General features: G+C 54.1%; 1 protein-coding gene across 1 annotated transcript in view; it reads right to left on the reverse strand.

Moving 5' to 3' along the window:
- Positions 1-856: 856 nt before the first annotated feature.
- The window catches only part of LOC125629385 (scavenger receptor cysteine-rich domain-containing protein DMBT1), a 46,394-nt gene continuing 28,295 nt past the window's right edge, over positions 857-18,955 (reverse strand). The window contains 4 exon segments of the mRNA XM_075122682.1: positions 857-3,421; positions 4,402-4,515; positions 5,642-5,971; positions 7,020-7,343. Coding sequence (XP_074978783.1) covers positions 3,291-3,421; positions 4,402-4,515; positions 5,642-5,971; positions 7,020-7,343 — 899 coding nt within the window. The 3' untranslated portion in view covers positions 857-3,290.

The raw sequence follows: 18,955 nt of genomic DNA on the forward strand, positions 1-18,955 counted from the left end.
AGACAGTGCCCCCCCAGCAGCAGCACAGAAGTAAGAGTAGCATGGTGGTATTGCCACCCTTACTTGTAACACAACCAGCCCTTGACAAAGGAGATCATATGTGTGAATGAACTGTGTGTGCTCCTTGTAGGGATGTTTTGGATACATGATGTCAGACGGGTGGCAGGTTTGTAGAAATTTTGGTGGTGCCCAGAACCTGCATCTCCCCCCCCCCCCCCAATTCCACCCCCCACCTGCCTAAGGCTCTGGGAGGGAGTTTGGGTGGGGGGAGGAGGTCTGGGGTGCAGGCCCTGGGCTGGGGATTAGCGTGCAGGAGGGCTGCAGGCCCTGGGCTGGAGTTTGGGTGCTGGGTGTAGGCTCCGGGCTGGGGCAGGGGGTGGGGGTGCAGGAGGTGCTGAGGGGTGCAGGGTCTGGGACAGTGTTTGGGGGTGGAGGGGGTACAGGCTCTGGGATGGCATTTGGGGGACGGAGGAGGTGTGTGGGAAGGGGGAGGGGTGCAGGCTCTGGGAGGGAATTTGGGGATAGGAGCAGGTTCAGGGGTGAGGGCTGTGGGGCCGAGGATGAGAGGTTTGGGGAATGGGAGAGGCTCAGGGCTGGGGCAGAGGATTAGGGTGCGGGGGGATGAGGGGTTTGGGAGGGGCTCGGGGCTGGGACAGAGGATTAGGGTGTGGGGGGATGAGGGCTCTGTCTGGGGCTGACGTTGAGGGGTTTGGGACATTGGAGAGGCTCAAGGCTAGGGCGGAAGGGCAGGGTAAGGGCAGCCTGCCCTGCCATTAATGAAAGGTGGCAGCAGCAGTTGATGCGGGGAGCCCGCAGAGCAGAGTCCGTGTGAGCTGCAGGCTCAGGGGCTGGGGCAGGTGCAGCAAGTGGGGGCTGGGAGACATTTGGGGGAGGTGCAGAAGGGCGGTTGGCAGGGCTGGGGGAGAGACCTGGCCCCAAACGTTGGTGGAGCCAGGCCCTATATATTTCTGGAGCTCAGGCACCACGAGTGTATATAACTCGCTGCCCCTAATGTCAGTCTGCCTCTGGCTGGGACCCAGCTCCTGCTAGCCCCTGTTTTGCTGAACCAATTTCTTGCTATGGGCCAAGTTAATCTCCAAGTCAAAGGGTTTACACCAGAGATCTCCATGGCCTGGTAAATCTGCTACTGAAACACCAGGGTAGAATTGATTTGCAAGTGTTCCTTCACAGGGCTTTCTCAGAACACTGGCCCAGCCCAACAGCTGAACACAGCACTCTGCCTATACGGCAGGCAGCCTGTTTGGCTCAGGGGGACTCTTAGCTACCACGAAATGTGCAATTAAAAGCTCTTCCTATTTCACACTGTCTCAACACTCCGGCTCCCAAGCGAGGCAAACACTGGAGCTGGGAAGAGACCATCTCGCTGCTTTCAGCCTGCGGCTGCAACTCAGCCAACCAGTAAAAATCAGCGTTTACAAATTGGAGCACTGCCACTAACCCCCATCGGATGACCCGCGTGCGGCACCCTTCAACCCTGCGGATGCTGACAATCCATGTAGCCATGATCTGTGCCCATCAGTTCCTACTTTCTTGGGGCTGACCTTGCACTGAGCTGATAAGAAAATTAATTTAGTGCTTCTATACAGCCTCCGGTTAAGTTGCTCAAAGCATTCTGTAGCGAGCCTCACAGTAAGGAAGGCTCAGACTCTGAGGCAGCGCAGAAGTAAGGGTGACAATACCATGTCACCCTTACTTCTCTGCTCTGCCCTGCAGCCAGCAAGTGGGGATGCTTCCCTGGGGGCCTGGTGTGAAATTAGCACCGCCTGACAGCAGCAAATTTCTCTGCTGCTGCTGGTGGTCATCGCTGCCTTCAGAGCTGCTCCCCCTGGCAGCAGCCACAGCTCTCTGCTCTCCACTCTGTCACCCTACTCTTCGTGCGTCCAACCCAAAGACCAGTCACGACTGCAGTCACTGAGCTCAGGGTGGAGTGCACCATTTTAATGTGTGCAGCACACTCATTTTACCAGAACACCAGGCTCCTTGGGAAGGGATTATACATCGCTGAGGTTCAATCCTTTTAAGTAAACTCCTCACTATCCTGTAATGCAAGCAGTGAAGAGCTGTCCTAGGTTGACCTAGCCATAATAACTGCCTGTAGTGTCCAGCGGAGAGCAGGGACTGCTGCCCAGGGGGGCAGCTCTTTGTGAAGGCAGCGCTGCCTTCACAAATCAGGGCAAATGTCCAGTTTTAGTGAAAAAGTAGGGATGGCCAGAACAGAGCTGAAAAAGGGGACTGTCCCTGCCAAAACAGGGCGTATGGTCATCCTACTACAGAAGGGGTGAGAGTGGGGCATTTTGAGGAGTGGGGAGCCATTGACACCTTGTGGAAGCTTTTGGGAATTACAAGAAATCAGAAAGGTTTCAGCTGTCAACATGCTACTCACACAAAGAGAAGGGGGAATAATGTGGTTGTTCCCGAACATCGTCCCCTGTGAAATGTGCAATGGGGCTCGTGTCTGGATGCAACTGTGTAGTATTACTGCAGGGTGTTTATACAGCACAAGGAGGGGACGGGGAAGGACTGAGGGGCCAGGACAGAGCGGGGAGTGAATTTGGGAAGGTTAGAGGGAAGCTCTCTGTATCTGTAACCTAACCCATTCCTTTCCATTAAGCAAGGCACCATCCTGCAGCTGCACTCAGTTCTGCACCTTATCTACACACTAGAAACTGTAATCATCATTTACTGGGGGCCCAGGCTGGCTGCTGCACAGACAGACATGGCCTGGTGCCCTGAGCTCAGGGTGTATTTGGCACAGACAGACAGATGGAGCCTGGTGCCCCGAGTTCAGGGGGCATTGGGTACAGACAGACAAGAACACCAGGCTTTACCAGGGTCTGGCGCATCGGGCACAGGCAGACACCCGTAGTCAGTCTCTCCCCATAGCTCATTTAAATGTTGGGATGGTCATTGTGTGGGGACGGAACTGGCTGTCCTGTGCACCTGACAATGGTTCTGCATGATGCACCACATGCTGTCTGCATGACTGGGCACAGGCTACTCAGGGATGGGCATGGGAGCTGCTGGGAGCTACACTAGGGAAAGCTGGGGGTGGGGTGGAGCAGGAGATCTTCCAGGTGAGCTGCAGGGGACAATGGAGCCAGGGGCTCCACAGGGGGAGCAGAGACTCCCAGCCCCAGCCCCCAGAGGAGCCCCATCAGCGTCCCCACAACCCAGGCAGCTGGCAGCCCTGGGACTGCTCTGTGCAGGATCCCACTGGCACGTCTCTCACTGCAGGCGGAGCCCAGCTCAGCCTGGCTTGCATGCGGCTCTCACAGCGCCATGTCTTCCCTCACCAGCCAGGTCATCTCGTTGTCGGGCTCCTCGGGGGTTTCTGGATTTGCCACTTCCTGGGTCTGGGGTGGTGTATCTGGAGCCCCCAGCTCCTCCAGATGCACATGACCTGCAAGCAAGAGGACAGGATGAAGCACTCGGGCCAATGACCTTTGCCCCTGGCACCACCTCACCCAGGTGCCAGGGCGCCTTTTAAATAGAACCTCACCGTAGGGTTGCCAACTTTTGAATCGCACAAAGCTGAACACCCCTGCCCCTCCCCTTCTCCAAGGCCATGCCCCCTCCCTCCATTGCTCACTCTCCCCCACCCTCACGCACTTTCACTTGGCTGGAGCAGGGGGTTGGGGTGCAGAAGGGGGTGTGGGCTCCAGCTGGGACTGTGGGCTCTGGGGCAGGGATGGGGATGAGGGGTTTGGAGAGCAGGAGGGGGCTGGGGCAGGAGGTTGGGATGTATGGGATGGGGGGTGCGGGTGGTACGGGCTCCAGGAGGGAGTTTGAGTGAGGGGACTCCAGGCTGGAGCAGGGGGTGGGGGTCCAGGAGGGGGTTAGAGGTGCGAGGTCCTGACACCGCTTACCGCGGCTCCCAGGAAGCAGCCACCAGGTCCTTGTGGCCCCTAGGTGCATGAGCGACCAGGGAGGGTCTATGCACTGTCTTCATGCACTGCCCCCACAGCTCCCATGGTTGCAGTTCCCGTCCAATGGGTGCTGTGGAGCAAGCATTTGGGGAGGAGGCAGCATGCGGAGACTGGCTCAGCGGGGGCCTGGGGCTGTGGCACTGACCGGAGCTGCCATGGTCATTTTTTGAACAGGCGTTCTGGTTGAAAACTGGATGCCTGGCAACCCAACCCCACTGCCAGGGCAGGGCTGTAGGGATGGGGCACCCGCAGGCCGGGACCGTGGGCCTGTGTGTGGCAGTCAGAGCAGGGTCCCCAGTAGCTGTGAGAGCAGCAGGTCCCCATGCAGGGAGGCAGCACAGGGCATGGACAGGGCACTGGGTTCCAGCTGGTGCTGTACTCCTGGGTTAGGATGGCAACCCTCATCCTAGCCCCGCTTCCTTGCAGCGCTGTGCTCCAGGTCCAGGCCTCTTACCCAGGGGGTTCCTAGCAGCTCTGCCCCGACGCCTCCTCCAGCAGAGCAGGGCCCCGCAGATCAGCACCACGACAGCACCCAGGCTGAGGAGCACGGGCCAGAGCAGCCCAGAGTCTGGGGAGAGAGCCAGGCAGTGAGCTGTGCCCCCCTCCACGGACCTGCCACAACCATGGGGCTGATCCCTGCCTCTGCCCCACAGCCCCCGAGACTGACTCTCTCCCCTCCCACAGCCCCCTGCCAAGGCTGACTCCATCCCCTCGCCTATAACCCCCCATGGCCCGACTGTCCCTACCCCACAGCCACCCCCCCCCCACGGCTGACTCCCTCCCCTGCCCCACAGTCCCTATGGAGCTGATTCTGTTCTGCCCTCCACAGCCCCCATCCTGAGGCCACCTCCCTGCCCCACCCCGCAGCCCGACCTGGGATTGAGTTTCTTGCCCTCAGAACCTTGGCTGCCAAGCCCCTGCCCTCTGCCACAGGCCCTGAGGAGGAGGGCAAAGTGTGGGGCAGTGCAGGGCCCTGCGCGGGGGATGGCTAAGGGGTTGTCAACTGTCAATCACACAAACCTAAACACTCTTGCCCCGCCCCTGCCCCTTCCCCAAGGCCTCACCCCTTCTCACTCCGTTCCCCCCTCCCTCCGTTGCTCGCTCTCCCCCACCCTCACTCACTTTCACCAGGCTGAGGCAGGGGGTTGGGTGCGGGAGGGGGTATGGGCTCTGGGAGGGAGTTTGGGTGCGGGAAGGGGCTCAGGGCTGGGCTGCCCCCAGGGAACACTCCTAGCCCAAGGAGTCTGGGGGAGGGGGATGTGTTAGAGAGAGGGTTGGGGGCACTAGCTCCCAGAGGCCTCTTCCCAGCTGCTCTCACAGGCCCTGTCCCTCAGACTCCTCCCCAGGCCCTGCCCCCCAGACTCCTCCCCAGGCCCCACAGGCTCTCTGCCCCGCAGATCTGTGCTCTGGGTTTGCCTGCAGGGGTTGCAGCCTCCAGCACCGGAGCCAGGGCTGGCAGGAGAGGGAGCCCCGTGGCAAAGGAGGCTGCTCAGAGACCCAGGAGTGGTGCCCCAGGCTGAGCAGGGCTGTCGGAACCGCTGGGACAGCCAGTATCCTCGGTGTGGTGAGCAGGAGCCCTGGCGCTGCCCCCCCGGAGCCCGGCCACCCCCTGGCATGGCCAGGGTGTCTCTCCCGCCCACCCCATGTCTGCAGGGACATGGGCATGGCTACGGCGCACAGCGCTGGTCACTCACCGGCCTGCCCAGCACACACCACGCTGGCCTCGGAGCCACGGCCACACAGCCCGGGACCCAGCCGGCTCAGCTGGCACTCAGTGATGAGAGACTCCTGGCCCAAGCAGCTCACGCCCTCCAGCCAGACGTCGCCGGCCCCGTGACCGAACTGAGCAACGCCTGGGGCTGACAGCGCCGTGCCGCAGCCCAGCTGCTTGCACACCACCCCCGCCTCCGGCAGGCCCCAGCCGGCGTCACACACGGCACCCCAGGTGTCGTTAATCAGCACCTCCACTCGCCCGGAGCAGGAGCTTGGGCCACTTGTCAGCCGCAGCCTCAGCTGGCCCTGATCTGAAACACAAAGCACAGGGCACAAGAGGCTGTTCCCTGCTGCCGGACGCCCGAACACCCGGCACCGCACGCGGATGGGGGAGTGTCTGCACAGAGCAGAGAGGAGCATTTCTATATCACCCCACCTGTGTGTGCGCACACGCACTCACAGACACACATGCGCACTGCACCCCCCCACACGCAATGCCACACAAGCAGACACACACAGAATCCCATGCACAACCCCCATACATCCCTATGCACACCCACACATTGCCTCAAACACACATACATACTGCACAGCCATACACATGCTGCTACACAAGCAGACACATACACAGAGTCCCATGCGCAACTCCCATACATCCTTATGCACACACACATTGCCTCAAATACACACATACTGCCATTAGGGTTGCCAACTGTCTAATCGCACAAACCCAAACACTCTTGCCCTGCCCCCTTCTCCGAGGTTCTACCCCCACTCACTCCATCTTCCCTTCCTCTGTCGCTCGCTATCCCCCACCCACTTTCATCTGTTTGGGGCAGGCAGTTAGGGTGCAGGAGGAGGTGTGGGGTGCAGGCTTTGGGAGGGAGTTTGGGTGCGGGAGGGGGCATGGGAGCTGCAGCCAATGGGAGCTGCGGAGTCAGCACTCAGGATCAGGCAGCGCCTAGAGACTGCCTGGCCACCCCTGTGCCTAGGAGTCAGAGGGACGTGGTGCTTGCTTCTGGGAGCCATGCGGAGCCAGGGCAGGTAGGGAGCCTGCCTTAACCCTGTTGCGCTGCTGGACTTTAGCTCCTAAAATCTCCTGGATTGGTTTCAGTAGCCTCAGAGATCAAGGCCAATTCCGGGAGACTCCAGGGCAGTCTGGGAGGGTTGGCAACCCTAACTGCCACACATGTATGCAAGTATTCATAGACTGTCCTGTGCACACCCTTTCATACACACACACACACAGATGCTGCCACAAACAGGTACAGAGACAATCACACACATACACCACCGCACCCTCTTCAGAGCCCCCACCCCACTATCAGCAGCACAGGCTCCTACCACCCTTTTTGTTACCTGAGCACACAACACTGGCATCTTCTCCAGGGTTACAGCCATGCTCTCCCCAAGGCCTAGCCTTGCATTCGGTGAGGGCAGCTTCTGTCCCTGTGCATTGAACCTCATCCAGCCACACATGGTCAGATCCTTGTCCAAAGTGAGCCCCATGTGGTGCTGATAATGCTGTCCCACAGCCCAGCTGCCTGCACACGACTTCAGCCTCGGACAAGCCCCAGGTGTCATCACACACTGTTCCCCACTGCTGGTTATGAAGCACCTCCACTCTCCCAGCGCAGCGACTCGGGCCGTTCACCAGTCGGAGCGAAGCCACTTCTGAAATGCCTGAGCCTGCAAACACCCAAGGGAATAAAGACTTAGGGAGGTTCCTGTGCATCTGATCTGTAGTGACACAGGGAACGTAGTGTCTTGAGAAACAGGACTGGCTGGAGAGGCAGACTCTGGAAATTGAGAGCGAGGAAAATGCCATCTGCTTTTGTTTTTTACTGTGTTCAGGGAAACAGGACTTTGTAAATAAACCAGACTGCACAAAAGAAACACTTGACTTGTGTAATCAATTTCTCCTCTGCCCAGAAACACCTGTCAAGGCCCCACTATGGATAATGCAACAAATGGGCAACACTCCTCATTTAGGAAGAGCAGAGGGGGCACATGGCAGTGGGGAGTGGCACCCTGACTTGCTTTACAGTTAGTGAGCACTCAACAGTGCTGGACATGGAAAGCATAGGGAACACTGTTCCCATTGAGACATGGCAAGAGGGGGTACCACTGGGATCTGCAATGCCCCCCAAATCAAAGACTAGGGTGAACAGCACTTTGAACGCCTGCTGCAATGTGTTGAAAGACACTCTGTGTTGCTCTGGGGAATCAGTGTATGGGAGCCTGCAGGGATCTTGTGCTGCCACGAGAAAAACATCCCTGGAGTTTCTAAGAATGATCAGTGATAATTTTCTAACACAACAAGTATGGCCCCTGACTCGGGCTGGCCCTACAGGAGACTGATGGATAAAGGAGAATTTAATCACAGAATTACAAATGGGAAGGTGCAGAGGTGCAAGTGATCCAGACCTGATTACACTGGCTATGTGCAAACACAAAACTGCCCTGACAGTGGTGATGGGGTGTACTAGATGTTTGCTGCCCTCTGCTGGACACCCCACCACTTTGGCACACCCTGCCCTGACAGGCTGCCCTGCTGGAAGGGAAGAGCAGCGAGTTCAGATCGCCAGGGGATGCCTTGAGAGGTCTCCCACGATCAGCTGCAGGCAGAATCAGCGAGAGTTGGTCCCTCAGCACCTGGAAGCATGGGGAGCAGAGAGAGATCAGGGCCCAGCAGGGCAGATGAAAAGGGCTGGCTCCTTCTAGAGGCCCGTTCTGGTGAAGCTGGGACAGGGAGGGCTGGTGGGCCAGTTTCCCAAAGCTGAAAACAATTATGAGCAAAATTGATTGAGAAGAAAGGTTTAAATCCAAACTGTGAATGATAATTGGAAAATGTTTAGGATGCCCTAGTGATTGCTCTGAATGATCCCAACTAACACTGCAACCCCCCCCCCCCCAGCCCCAGCTGTCAACTCCACAATCACAGAAGATGGATTAGTTGGTTAAAAAATATCCTGGTTAAGAAGGGAAGTAATGCAGCAACAAATAATGATGATTAGTAATTAAAACAATATCTAACAAACAGAAAATGAGGGAAGCTGAAAGCGAAGGCTATAAATTAGCAGTAAGGAGATGCAGACAGTTGATAAGGGAACCTAAAGTATCAGTGTATATAATCTATGGCCAGTACACTTCAGTACAGTTATGCTGGGGCTGGTGGGATTGCAGGGTTAGTTGGGATCATTCAGAGCGATCACTAGGGGCACAGAGCAAATAGGTAAGAGTCTGTGTGTAAACAGGAACTGAAGGCAGCCCTGGGTATCTGTCATCTCTACAGGGTATGAGGGGTGGGATCAAAGAAAAGCCCAAGAGATCACAGTGCACCCCCTCAGAAAGGGGAAAGGGGGAAAGGAAAACACACCAGTTGGCTCTCCAGCAAGGCCAGAACAGCCAAAAGTTGCAGAGCTAACAGCCGAGCAGATGGAGAAGAGGCCTAAATGCACAGAGGGCCCAAAGAGACGGGCTGTGGTGAGTCCAGGCTGCAGCAGGGAATGAGGGTGGGTGAGTAAGGGATGCAGAAGCTAAGATGAGGGTTGCCAACATTGTATTTAAAAATACAGGCCAGACCTCAGATGTCCCCAGTCTTGACTTGAACCCCTAGTGGCAAGTCCCTTCCCCCACCCCCGACTTCCTAGGGCTTGTCTCTCTGCAGCATCTGGAGCTGGAGAGATCCCAGGGCCTCAGATGCTGGGTCAGCAGCTGCTGCAACTCCTCTTCAGGTTCTGCGTGGGCGCCAGGTGCCGAGTTGGAGGCTGCGGTTGCTGGTCTTTGCCTGCTGCAGGGCTGTGAACCCTACGGGGGACGTTGGCAAGACTCTGCGAGCAGGGAGGCTACACCCTGGGAGTACTGACCCCCCCTGCCAGACAGAGCCCCTTCCTGACCATGGCCCTTCAGCACAGCTCCAGGGACCCAGCCCCGTTCACTCGCCCTCTTAGACGGAGCCTGCACCGGGGCCGTGCTCAAGGGCTGGAGTCAGCAGGGGCCCTGTCCAGCAGGGGTCCAGTATTCACAGGCGCATCTTTCTACTCCCCTCCCGACCCTGAGCGCAGCCATATCTGCTTTCTCTGAGAAGCACTGAAGGGTCGGGAGGGGAGTGTAAAGATGCACCTGTGAGTACTGGCTCCTGCTGTTGGAATACAGGATAAAAGGTGTCCCATGCGGACTCAGTACGGGACAGGCAATTTTCTGTTTAAATAAGCGACATCCCTTGTAATATGGGACTGTTGGCAACCCTAGATGAGACCCAGAGCAACATCTGTCAACAAATGCTTCCTTACTGGACCACATCACCCTAGGCTACACAAAGGCAGCACAGAAAAAGGGGAAGGGTCTACAGTCTGGTAAAAACAGCAGAAACAGCTCCATCTGACCCAGCTGTTTCCAAACTCCACCCCTGCAGAATGTGATTGACAGCACCCTGCGGTTGGCCACTCTGGGTAGGCAGATTGCAGAAGTTGCCTCAGGTGTAAGTCTTTCTGAGCTCAGCAATCAGAGGAGAAACAAGGGAGTGCCGTGCACTGTACAATGGGCCTGCAGCAGAGTCGTTGTCCCTCCCAGAAGCCTCACAGCTGCTCAGATGAAACCGTTCAAGACAGTGAAAGAAGAACTGGATGAGCATTTCATGCCACGCTGCACGGTGGTGTCTGAGCAGGAACAATTTCATTTATGTAAGCCAGAGAAGGGGGAGCCAGCGAATGAGTTATAAGAGCCCAGGAGCACCTAGTCGAACACTGTGGCTATTGGGAGGTGAGTGAAGAATGTATCAGAGACAGGCTCATGGTAGGGCTGAGGGTCAGCCAACTATCAGAATGACCCCAAAATGTACCCAACTAGACCGTTGCTGGTCTGAGTTCCAGAGAGTTCAGGAGAAGGAAGATGAATAGAAAACTTAGCAGAAGAGGGACTTTGACAGGGGCCACAGAGTCAAATCCTTGGGAACACCGAATCCCAGTGATCACATTGGGGTGGAAGATTCTCGAGAAAAGGGAGCAGCACTGGGATGTGCTGGGACCCCTTGATCCTACTTTGTTAGGGAATCATCTGTTGGAACTGGTGTCACAGTTTTGTAGGTTCTAAAGCCAGAAGGGACCAACGTGATCATCTATTCTCACCTCCGGTATAACACAGGCCAGAGAACTGTCCAGAAACAATTCCTAGAGCAGATGGTTTAGAAAAACGTCCAATCTTGATTAAAAAATTGCCAGCAATGGAGAATCCACCACAACCCTTGGAAAATTGTTCCAATGCTTAATTACTGTCACTGGTACAAATGTATGCTTTATTTCCAGTCTGAATTTGTCCAGCTTCATCTTCCAGCCACTGGATTGTACTATACCCTTCTCGGCTAGACTGTTTGTTCCCTATGTAGGGACTTATAGACTGTGATCAAATCACCTGTGACGGGGTGGGGGAACCCTGTCTAGTGTGGGGTGAGTGCACCCCATCCTCTGAGCTGCCTCAGATCGGTGAGGCCAAATGGCTAGAGTCAATACAATTGCCTCTGCCTCCAGTACTGTATAGCCTAGTGATCAGAGTCAATTCGGCTGCCCTTGTCCTCAGGGGTTAGAAAACCTGATGGTAAGGGTTGATATCCTTTATCCCTCAGGGCTGTGTGGCTCAATGGCCAGAGTCAATAGGACTTCCCCTGCACCTCAGAGCTGTGTGGTCCAGCCTCAAGAGGGCCATCAACTAGCGGACCAAGCTCTGGTTTGGAGGAATAGGGGTTGATAAGGAGGGCCTCCCTAGCTTTCCATGCCTTCAGCAGATTAACATGATACATGCGCATGACATCACACTGGTAGCTAGATCTCAATCTACTGGTCTGACCCGCCGAGTGACCTTGAAGGGACCTTGCCACTTAGCCAGGAGTTTGGATTCCATCGAAGGTAACAGGAGTAGAACCCGGTTTGAAACTCGGTAAGTGGGCCCCTCTGTTATATTGCTGAGCCTGGGTCCTCTGGGCCTGTGTTAAATTTTCTCTTGCAAAGGTCCCCAGCATCAGGAATCGTTCCTGCAACTGCAACACATGATGAGCCACTCCCTTCACCCTCTCGATGGATGCCAGGCCAGAAGAACCTCCGTGATACCCTCTGGAGGGTTTTTTCTCTGAGTGGGCCACATGTAAGAGGCCCCGGTACAATTTTCAAATAACCAACAGCTGTCAGAGCATTTCTTACGTCTGGGGTTCCTCCACTACCCTATAGAGGCAGTCCCATCTTGAAGTAGGGCCCCAAGAGGTCTGGGGCATACCCTCTTCCTCCTGGTCCCTAAGTGTGTCCTGTTCCCAGGCTCGACTAAGAGTCAGGTCCTCTTGTTGTTTGCGGACGAAATCACCATCACTCTCAAGTTCTGCATGTGAATCTTCTATGGGTGTGTCTGCCTGAGTGAGAGACAAGATCAGGGATCCTCACAAGCTGAGAGGGTCTTCTAGGCTGTGACTGAGGAGCTCCCTCAGTGTTGTCCCATCATTATCTGCTATTAGCGAGTAATGGGTGCATCCTTGCAAGAGTTTCCAAAACCACAGCTAGTCCCACCCCAAGATCACTGGATAGTGCAGTTTAGGGGCCACACCAACTTGAAGGGCTGCACTATGGTGGGAGATGTCTAGCGTTGCCCAGGTAGTTGGATAAGAGCGCACATCTCCGTGGATGCATTGTAATGGTATTTGGGTCTTGTTCGGCTCAGGATCTGGGATCAGTTCACCCTGGAAAAGGGTCTGGCTACATCCAGAGACAATCAGCGCCACCACGGGTGTCCCATTTACAAGCACAGGGACTCCGAGCATCCCCGGGGTCCTCTTTCAAGTGCGTGGGCTGGATACCCAAACAGTTACTATCCATATAGTGACAATCCCAGAGGAAATATCCCTGTTGGCCACACAGACAAGAACAGTCCCGGGCTTCCTCAGCTGATGGGTATGCTTTTACCAAGCCAGTCTCTGCTCAGGGGTCTTCCTCTTGCCGAGTTGAGACTCGGGTGGCCATCAATCTCCGAGTCAGGTCTGAGGTAATGCCCGGGCACCCAGATGAATGTCATGGCCCTCCAGGTTTAGTCTGGTGTGTACTTTCCCCAATGGCTTACCTCTTCCCCCCGGTCGTGTGAGATTGCTCTACACTTTCGGCTGCTAAGTAAGCTTCCAGTAGTACAACGGCATCCACAAGTGTCCCAGGCTGGTGTCACTATACCCTTTTCTTCCCTCCTGCCAGGAGGATTTGGGTGAACTGCTCAAGGTTTACAGCCTCTGCCTCCTGGGCTCCAGACCTCTTGTTGGGCTCCAGCCACCTCCAGGCATAATCTCTGAGGCATTGGGCTCCTGCACCTCGGTCTAGCCCCGGTGGGGAACCGCTCACGATGGGATCACTGCTGGTACCAGTCTGGTCAAGGATGGCCACCTTCACCTTGACATAATCCAAGGCATCCTGGTGATCCAAGTTTTGGTAAGACAGCTGGGCTGGCCCCAGGTATGGGGCTAGAAGGGTAGCCCAGTGTTCTGGAGGTCACTGAGCAGCCACGGTCACCCTTTAAAAGTCACTGGGAAAGCCTTGGGGTCATCCCCAGGCCCCATCTTGGCAAGTTGCAGTGGGAGGCCAGGCAGCATGGACCCTGGATTGGACTCTGTCAGGGTGACAGTCAAAGTCCCCCTAGGCCAGAGTAACATTGCCATCTGCTGAACTAGCCTTTGCTGCTGGCCCTGTGGCTGCACAGGCTGTTCACTCATCAGTAGCTGCTGCTAGTTAGCAATCGGTTGCAACAGCTGCGCCTGGTGCTGCTGTTGCTTGTGGTCGCTGGCTCTCAGGTAACCACTGCAAGACTTCATCAGACTCCACTTCTAATCCTAATATTCTGCCAGTGCTAACAAACACATGGAAAACCCGTCCCTGTCAGGTTTCCTAGCGTAAGCCTATCAGGAGGCTTCGATCGGTGCCCACGTTCTGCACCATGTGTGACGGGGTGAGAGAACCACAATGAATGCGGGTGAGTGCACCCCCTACTCTGAGCTGCCCTCTGCCTCAGCGCCATGAGTCCAATGGCTACGGTCGATATAATTGCCTCTGGGATGGTATGGCTGAGTGGTCAGAGTCAATTCTTCTCCCCTTGTCCTCAGGGGTAGAAAACCTAATGGTAAAGGTTGATACAGATGCCCTCTCCCTCAGGGCTGGATGGCCCAAAAGCCAGAGCCAATAGGACTGCCCGTGTCTCAGGGCTGTGTGGCCCAATGGCCAGAGTCAGCAGAGTTGCCCTCACTCGCAGGGCAGTAAGGCCTTGTGGCCAGAATCAGTAGAGTCGTCCTAATCTGCAGGGCGATAAGGTCTTGCAGTCAGTGCCAATGGGCCACCAGCTGGGGGTGTGTGTGGCAGCCAGGGTAGGAGGACCCAGGCCCACCCTGCTCCACTGGGTCCCAGCCCAGGGCCCTACCAGTGGTGGAGTGCTCCGCCACTGAGTCAGCGGAGCTCCAACCAAAATACACCAACTTCCCACAGGACTATAGCTAGTCCCCCCCGGGCCACTTCCTACCATGTCTCTTGGAGCTGCCGTCGAGATCACCAGGCTTCTCGTGCATGCAGTTCCCAGTGACTCTGATCCCTCTCGGGTGTCAGCATGCACTTGGGCATATCTCTGGTCTCGGTGCCTCCGGCATCCACAGTCAGGGGTTCCAGCTGTTCCTGGGCAGGAGCCAGCAAGGAACATCTTTCCTCCTCGGTAGTCAGCCCAAACTGAGCCTAGCTGCTCCCTTTTATACTAGGGCTGCACCTGGAGCATGCCCAGTAGGGACGTGGGGATATGACTTCCTCAGCTCACAGCAGGGAGTTAACACTTCCCCTTCCAGTATGGGGTGAGTGCACCTCCCCACATCACCCTTTAACCTTCTCTTTGTTAAACAGATTGAGCTCCTTGAGTCTACCATTACAAAGCATGTTTTTTAATGCTTTAATCATTCTCGTGGCTCTTCGCTGAACCCTCTCCAATTGATCAACATCCTTCTTTAATTCTGGACACCAGAACTGGACACAGGATTCCAGAAGCAGTCACACCAGTGCCAAGTACAGAGATAAAATTACCTCTCTGCTCCCATTTGAGATTCCCCTATTTATGCATCCCAGGATCACAATAGATCTATTGCCCATAGTGTCACACACCCTGAGCAGGGTGAGGCAGGAGATCGCTCACACTTGCTAGGCAGGGAGAGGAGGGAAATCGCTCACACTCCCTCAGCAGGCCAGGCAGGAGATTCCTCCTCTGGCACAGTAAGGCAGGAGATCATTCATACTACCTCAGGCACAGCAAGGCAATAGATCGCTCAAACTCCCTCGGGCAGGGTGAGGCAGGAGATCTCTCACACTGCCTCGGACACAGTGAGGCAGGAGATTACTCACACTCCCTAAGCAAGGCAAGGCAGGAGATCGCTCACCCTCCCTTGGGCAAAGGTGTCCTCCTCTCATCTCCCCTCCAATTGGCTAAGTCATCCTTCCATCCCCCTGGGTTCACCCTATCACAGAGCTCAACATCCTTGGCAAACTGACACACTGCAGTATTCCCCAGTTCCCATGTATGCTGCAAGAAGCTTGTCTCCCTTTTTCGTCAGACCCAATAACCTGAGTTATGTATCCAACACATGTTCTTGCTGCTCCTCTCTGCAGATATTAAGGATCTGATACTTTCCTGTCTTATCTGTCAGCAGGGAGAGGCAAAAGTCCTTTGGGAGTCATGCCCTGCCCCAACCTACTAATGGTCACACAGATGGACTTGAACAGCCCACTGCCAGAAACACTGCTTGGAAATTGGAAATAGTCACTGACCATGTACGACACTTTCCCAAAGCATGTGGTGCTGCAGTGACTGAAGGGTGAAAGGACTGAAACAGCTATGACTGCACTGATGAAACAGATAGGGTTGCAGTTCATCCCACCAGGCTGCGTCTGCAGTTATGAGGAGAAGGAATTTGTATCACGGTTACTGCACGAGGTTTGCTGAGAACTCCAGATAACCAAGGTGAGTACCCGTGTTGCCTATCCTGTGAGTAAAGGGGCAGTGGAGAGAGTAAACCACACCACTGGTTCCATTCTTACAGCCTGAGTTGATGAAGACCAACAAGATTGGGAAATGAAGATATCATTTGTTATCTTAGCACAGCCATCAATCAACTATGCCTTACTCTGCTTCTCAGATAATTTGTGGACCCTGAAAACCCGGGCTTCTCAGGGACTTGATGTTCAGCAGCAAGAACTGGCTAGGCCCCCTGCACCTACACAGGTCAGAGATACGGTGGAGTCTTAGGGCAGGTCGACACTACCAACTCATTGTAGCTGCACAGCTGTAGCGCTTCTGATGAAGACGCTCTAAGCCAGGGGGTTTCAACCTTTTTTCATTTGCGAACCTTGAAATATTTCGAATGGAGGAGGGGACCCCTTTGGAAATCTCAGAAATAGTCTGTGGTCCCCCAAGGGTTCATGGACCACAGGCTGAAAACCACGGTTCTATGGTAACGACAACCTTTTGTCACCACAGATTGAAAGCCACTGCTCTCAGTCGAGGGGAGAGCTCTCCAGTTGGCTTACTAACTCCATCTCCGTGAGAGGCAGTAGGTATGTCCACGGGAGATGCTCTCCTGCCAACATAGCACTTTCAACATGGGGAGCTGAGGTCTGTGTAGCTACGTCACTCAGGGGTGCAGATTTTTCACAGCCCTGAGCAACGTAGTTATACCGAAGTAATTGTGTAGTGTAACCCTGGCCTTGTCTCAGTGGCCTGAGGACAGCATTCCAGCAGGTGGAGGAAAAGAGGAGCCGGAAGGGAGCGTGGCAGACACGAGATTCCAGGAGAGAGGAGAATGGAATGCCCGTGTAGGAAGGACAGAAGGTGCAGCAGCGGCTACACGCCTGGAAAAAGCCTCCTGGAAAACAATCCCAAACGTACTCCTTTTTGGAGGGGATTTTACATGGTCATTAAAGGCTGAACAATTTATCCTTGCTGATACCGAAATGATGCAACTTACCTCAGCACACTGCCATCTTCTACAGACAGCCTGTCCACCACAGATAGGCCTCACCGAGAGGGCATGAGCCCTGAACTCACTGATAATCTACGTCCAGCTATGACTGATATCTCCATGAGCGAATACAGGACTTGAGCAGGCAGGGTGACAAGGAAACCTGTGTGGATGGCAGAGTACCTGGGTTCCTAGGAGTTATTGTTTTAAATTCTCATTTAACTGGCAGTGGGGAGGGGAAAGCTCTAGTGATCAGTGCAGACAGCACCAATACCAACAGATGGGGCTGATGCTGGATCTTTATCTGAGTCTTAAGTTACAGAGAATGACGCAGAGAAGGAGCAAAGAAGCCCAGACACAGCCAGAGAATCGCTGATCATGTGACCTTCTGAAACCTGCTAAGAGCCTTGGGGTCAGGGTGAGCTGAGAGAGACTTTGAACTGTGAGCAACGAAATTCTCCCCCTTAGTTTGATTTCTGCTGTGTTCAGCGAGACGGGACTTTGTACATGCTTTGTACATAACCAGGACTGCGTTGCAGAAATCCAGCAATGTTAATAACTGTCTCCCTCCTCTTACTTGATATTCCTCCACTTACACATCGCAGGATCATGTTTGCCTGCTTAGCTGCAGCATCTTCAATCTCCCCTTCTATCAGAAACAACCCACTTGATCCTGAAAATTAGCTAACTGCTCCGATCAAAAAGGAGTAACTACAGTAAAAAGTAGCATTTGCAATGTATCAGGAACAAACAGAAATCCTAGGAATGGCCTAGATCCGATGCATGGCAGGGATGGTAAAACTGTCAATAAGGATGCAGAAAAGGCAGACATGGGAGATCAGTATTTCTGTTTTGCCTTTGGGAAGAAGCAGGATTACAGGTTCAGTTGATAAATATAACAGTATTTATGTACTATATGTAAGCACGATCTGAATGAGGGAAAGGACACTTGCCCAACATACTCTGGGGTGGGTATTTGCTCATGGTCATATGCTTTTGAATGGTGGTTGTGGTGTTTTCCCAAACTAATGCGGGTTCCTTTTGCCTTTTCATTAGATATTATCTTTGCTATACGCAGAGTCAGTGCTTGCAAGTTGGCAAGTATTGCCTTTGCAAGGCGCCCGAGGTGGTGTTTAATTTTCCCAGATCAGTGGGTGGGGGCTTGAGTCGGTTCTGTTTTGCTTTGTTTTGTATTGTGTTTCTTCTGTTTTGTATGGACCCTGACCCTTGCTGCCAGCTCCACCTGCCAGAAGGTTGCCCATACTTAGACTCTGTAAGGAGTTAGATATTCTGATAAGAAACATTAACACTATACAGAACCAACATAATCCATTGGGGGGGGGGGATTGTTTCTGGTGGGGTCTCACAGGGATCTGGTCTTGATCCAGTGCTATTCAATATCTTTATCTACTCTAGAAGAGTATATCAATTCCTTGTTGGTAAAGTCTGCAGGAGACACAAAGACTAGTGGAGCAGTAAATAATGATGAGGCCAGGTCCTTTCTACACAGCGAACTGGATCACTTTGTAAGATGGACTCATTTGGACAACATGTATTTAAACACAGACAAGTGTGCGGTCACACACCTAGGAAAAAAGGCCCACGTCTTCAAGGGTATTTAGGTGCCTAAGTCCCATTGACTGCACTGGGATGTGGCTGCCTGAGTCCCTTTTGGGATATAGGCCAAATAACATAGGTCACGTGTACAGTACAGGGGACTGTAATGTGGAAAGGAATGACTCCACAAAGAATGTAGTGGTCGTGGTAGAAACCAACTGAACATGAGCTCTCTGCTCGGTGCTGTAGCTAGGAGGGCCACTGCAATCCCAGGATGTATAAATTGGAGAATGATGTTGAGTGGGATCAGGGAAGTGGTATCACCTCCATAAATGGCATTAGCGAGACCATTACTGGATATTGTATCCAGCTCTGGTGTCCACTCTTCAAACGGGATGATGACCAATTGGAAAGGGTTTAGAAAAGAGCGCCAAGTAGGGTCTGAGTTCTGGAAAACCTGCATCACAATGAAAAAAACGTAGGAAGCTCTGTCATAGAATCACAGAATATCAGGGTTGGAAGAGACCTCAGGAGGTCATCTAGTCCAATCCCCTGCTCAAAGAAGGACCAACCCCAACTAAATAATCCCAGCCACGGCTTTGTCAAGCCAGGCCTTAAAAACCTCTAAGGATGGAGATTCCACCACCTGCCTAGGTAACCCATTCCAGTGCCTCACCACCCTTCTAGTGAAATAGTGTTAAATTTGCAAATGAATTTTAGTTCTGCAGTTTCT

This window comes from Caretta caretta, chromosome 23 (genome assembly GCF_965140235.1).
Source record: "Caretta caretta isolate rCarCar2 chromosome 23, rCarCar1.hap1, whole genome shotgun sequence".
In the NCBI taxonomy this organism is placed as follows: Eukaryota; Metazoa; Chordata; order Testudines; family Cheloniidae; genus Caretta; species Caretta caretta.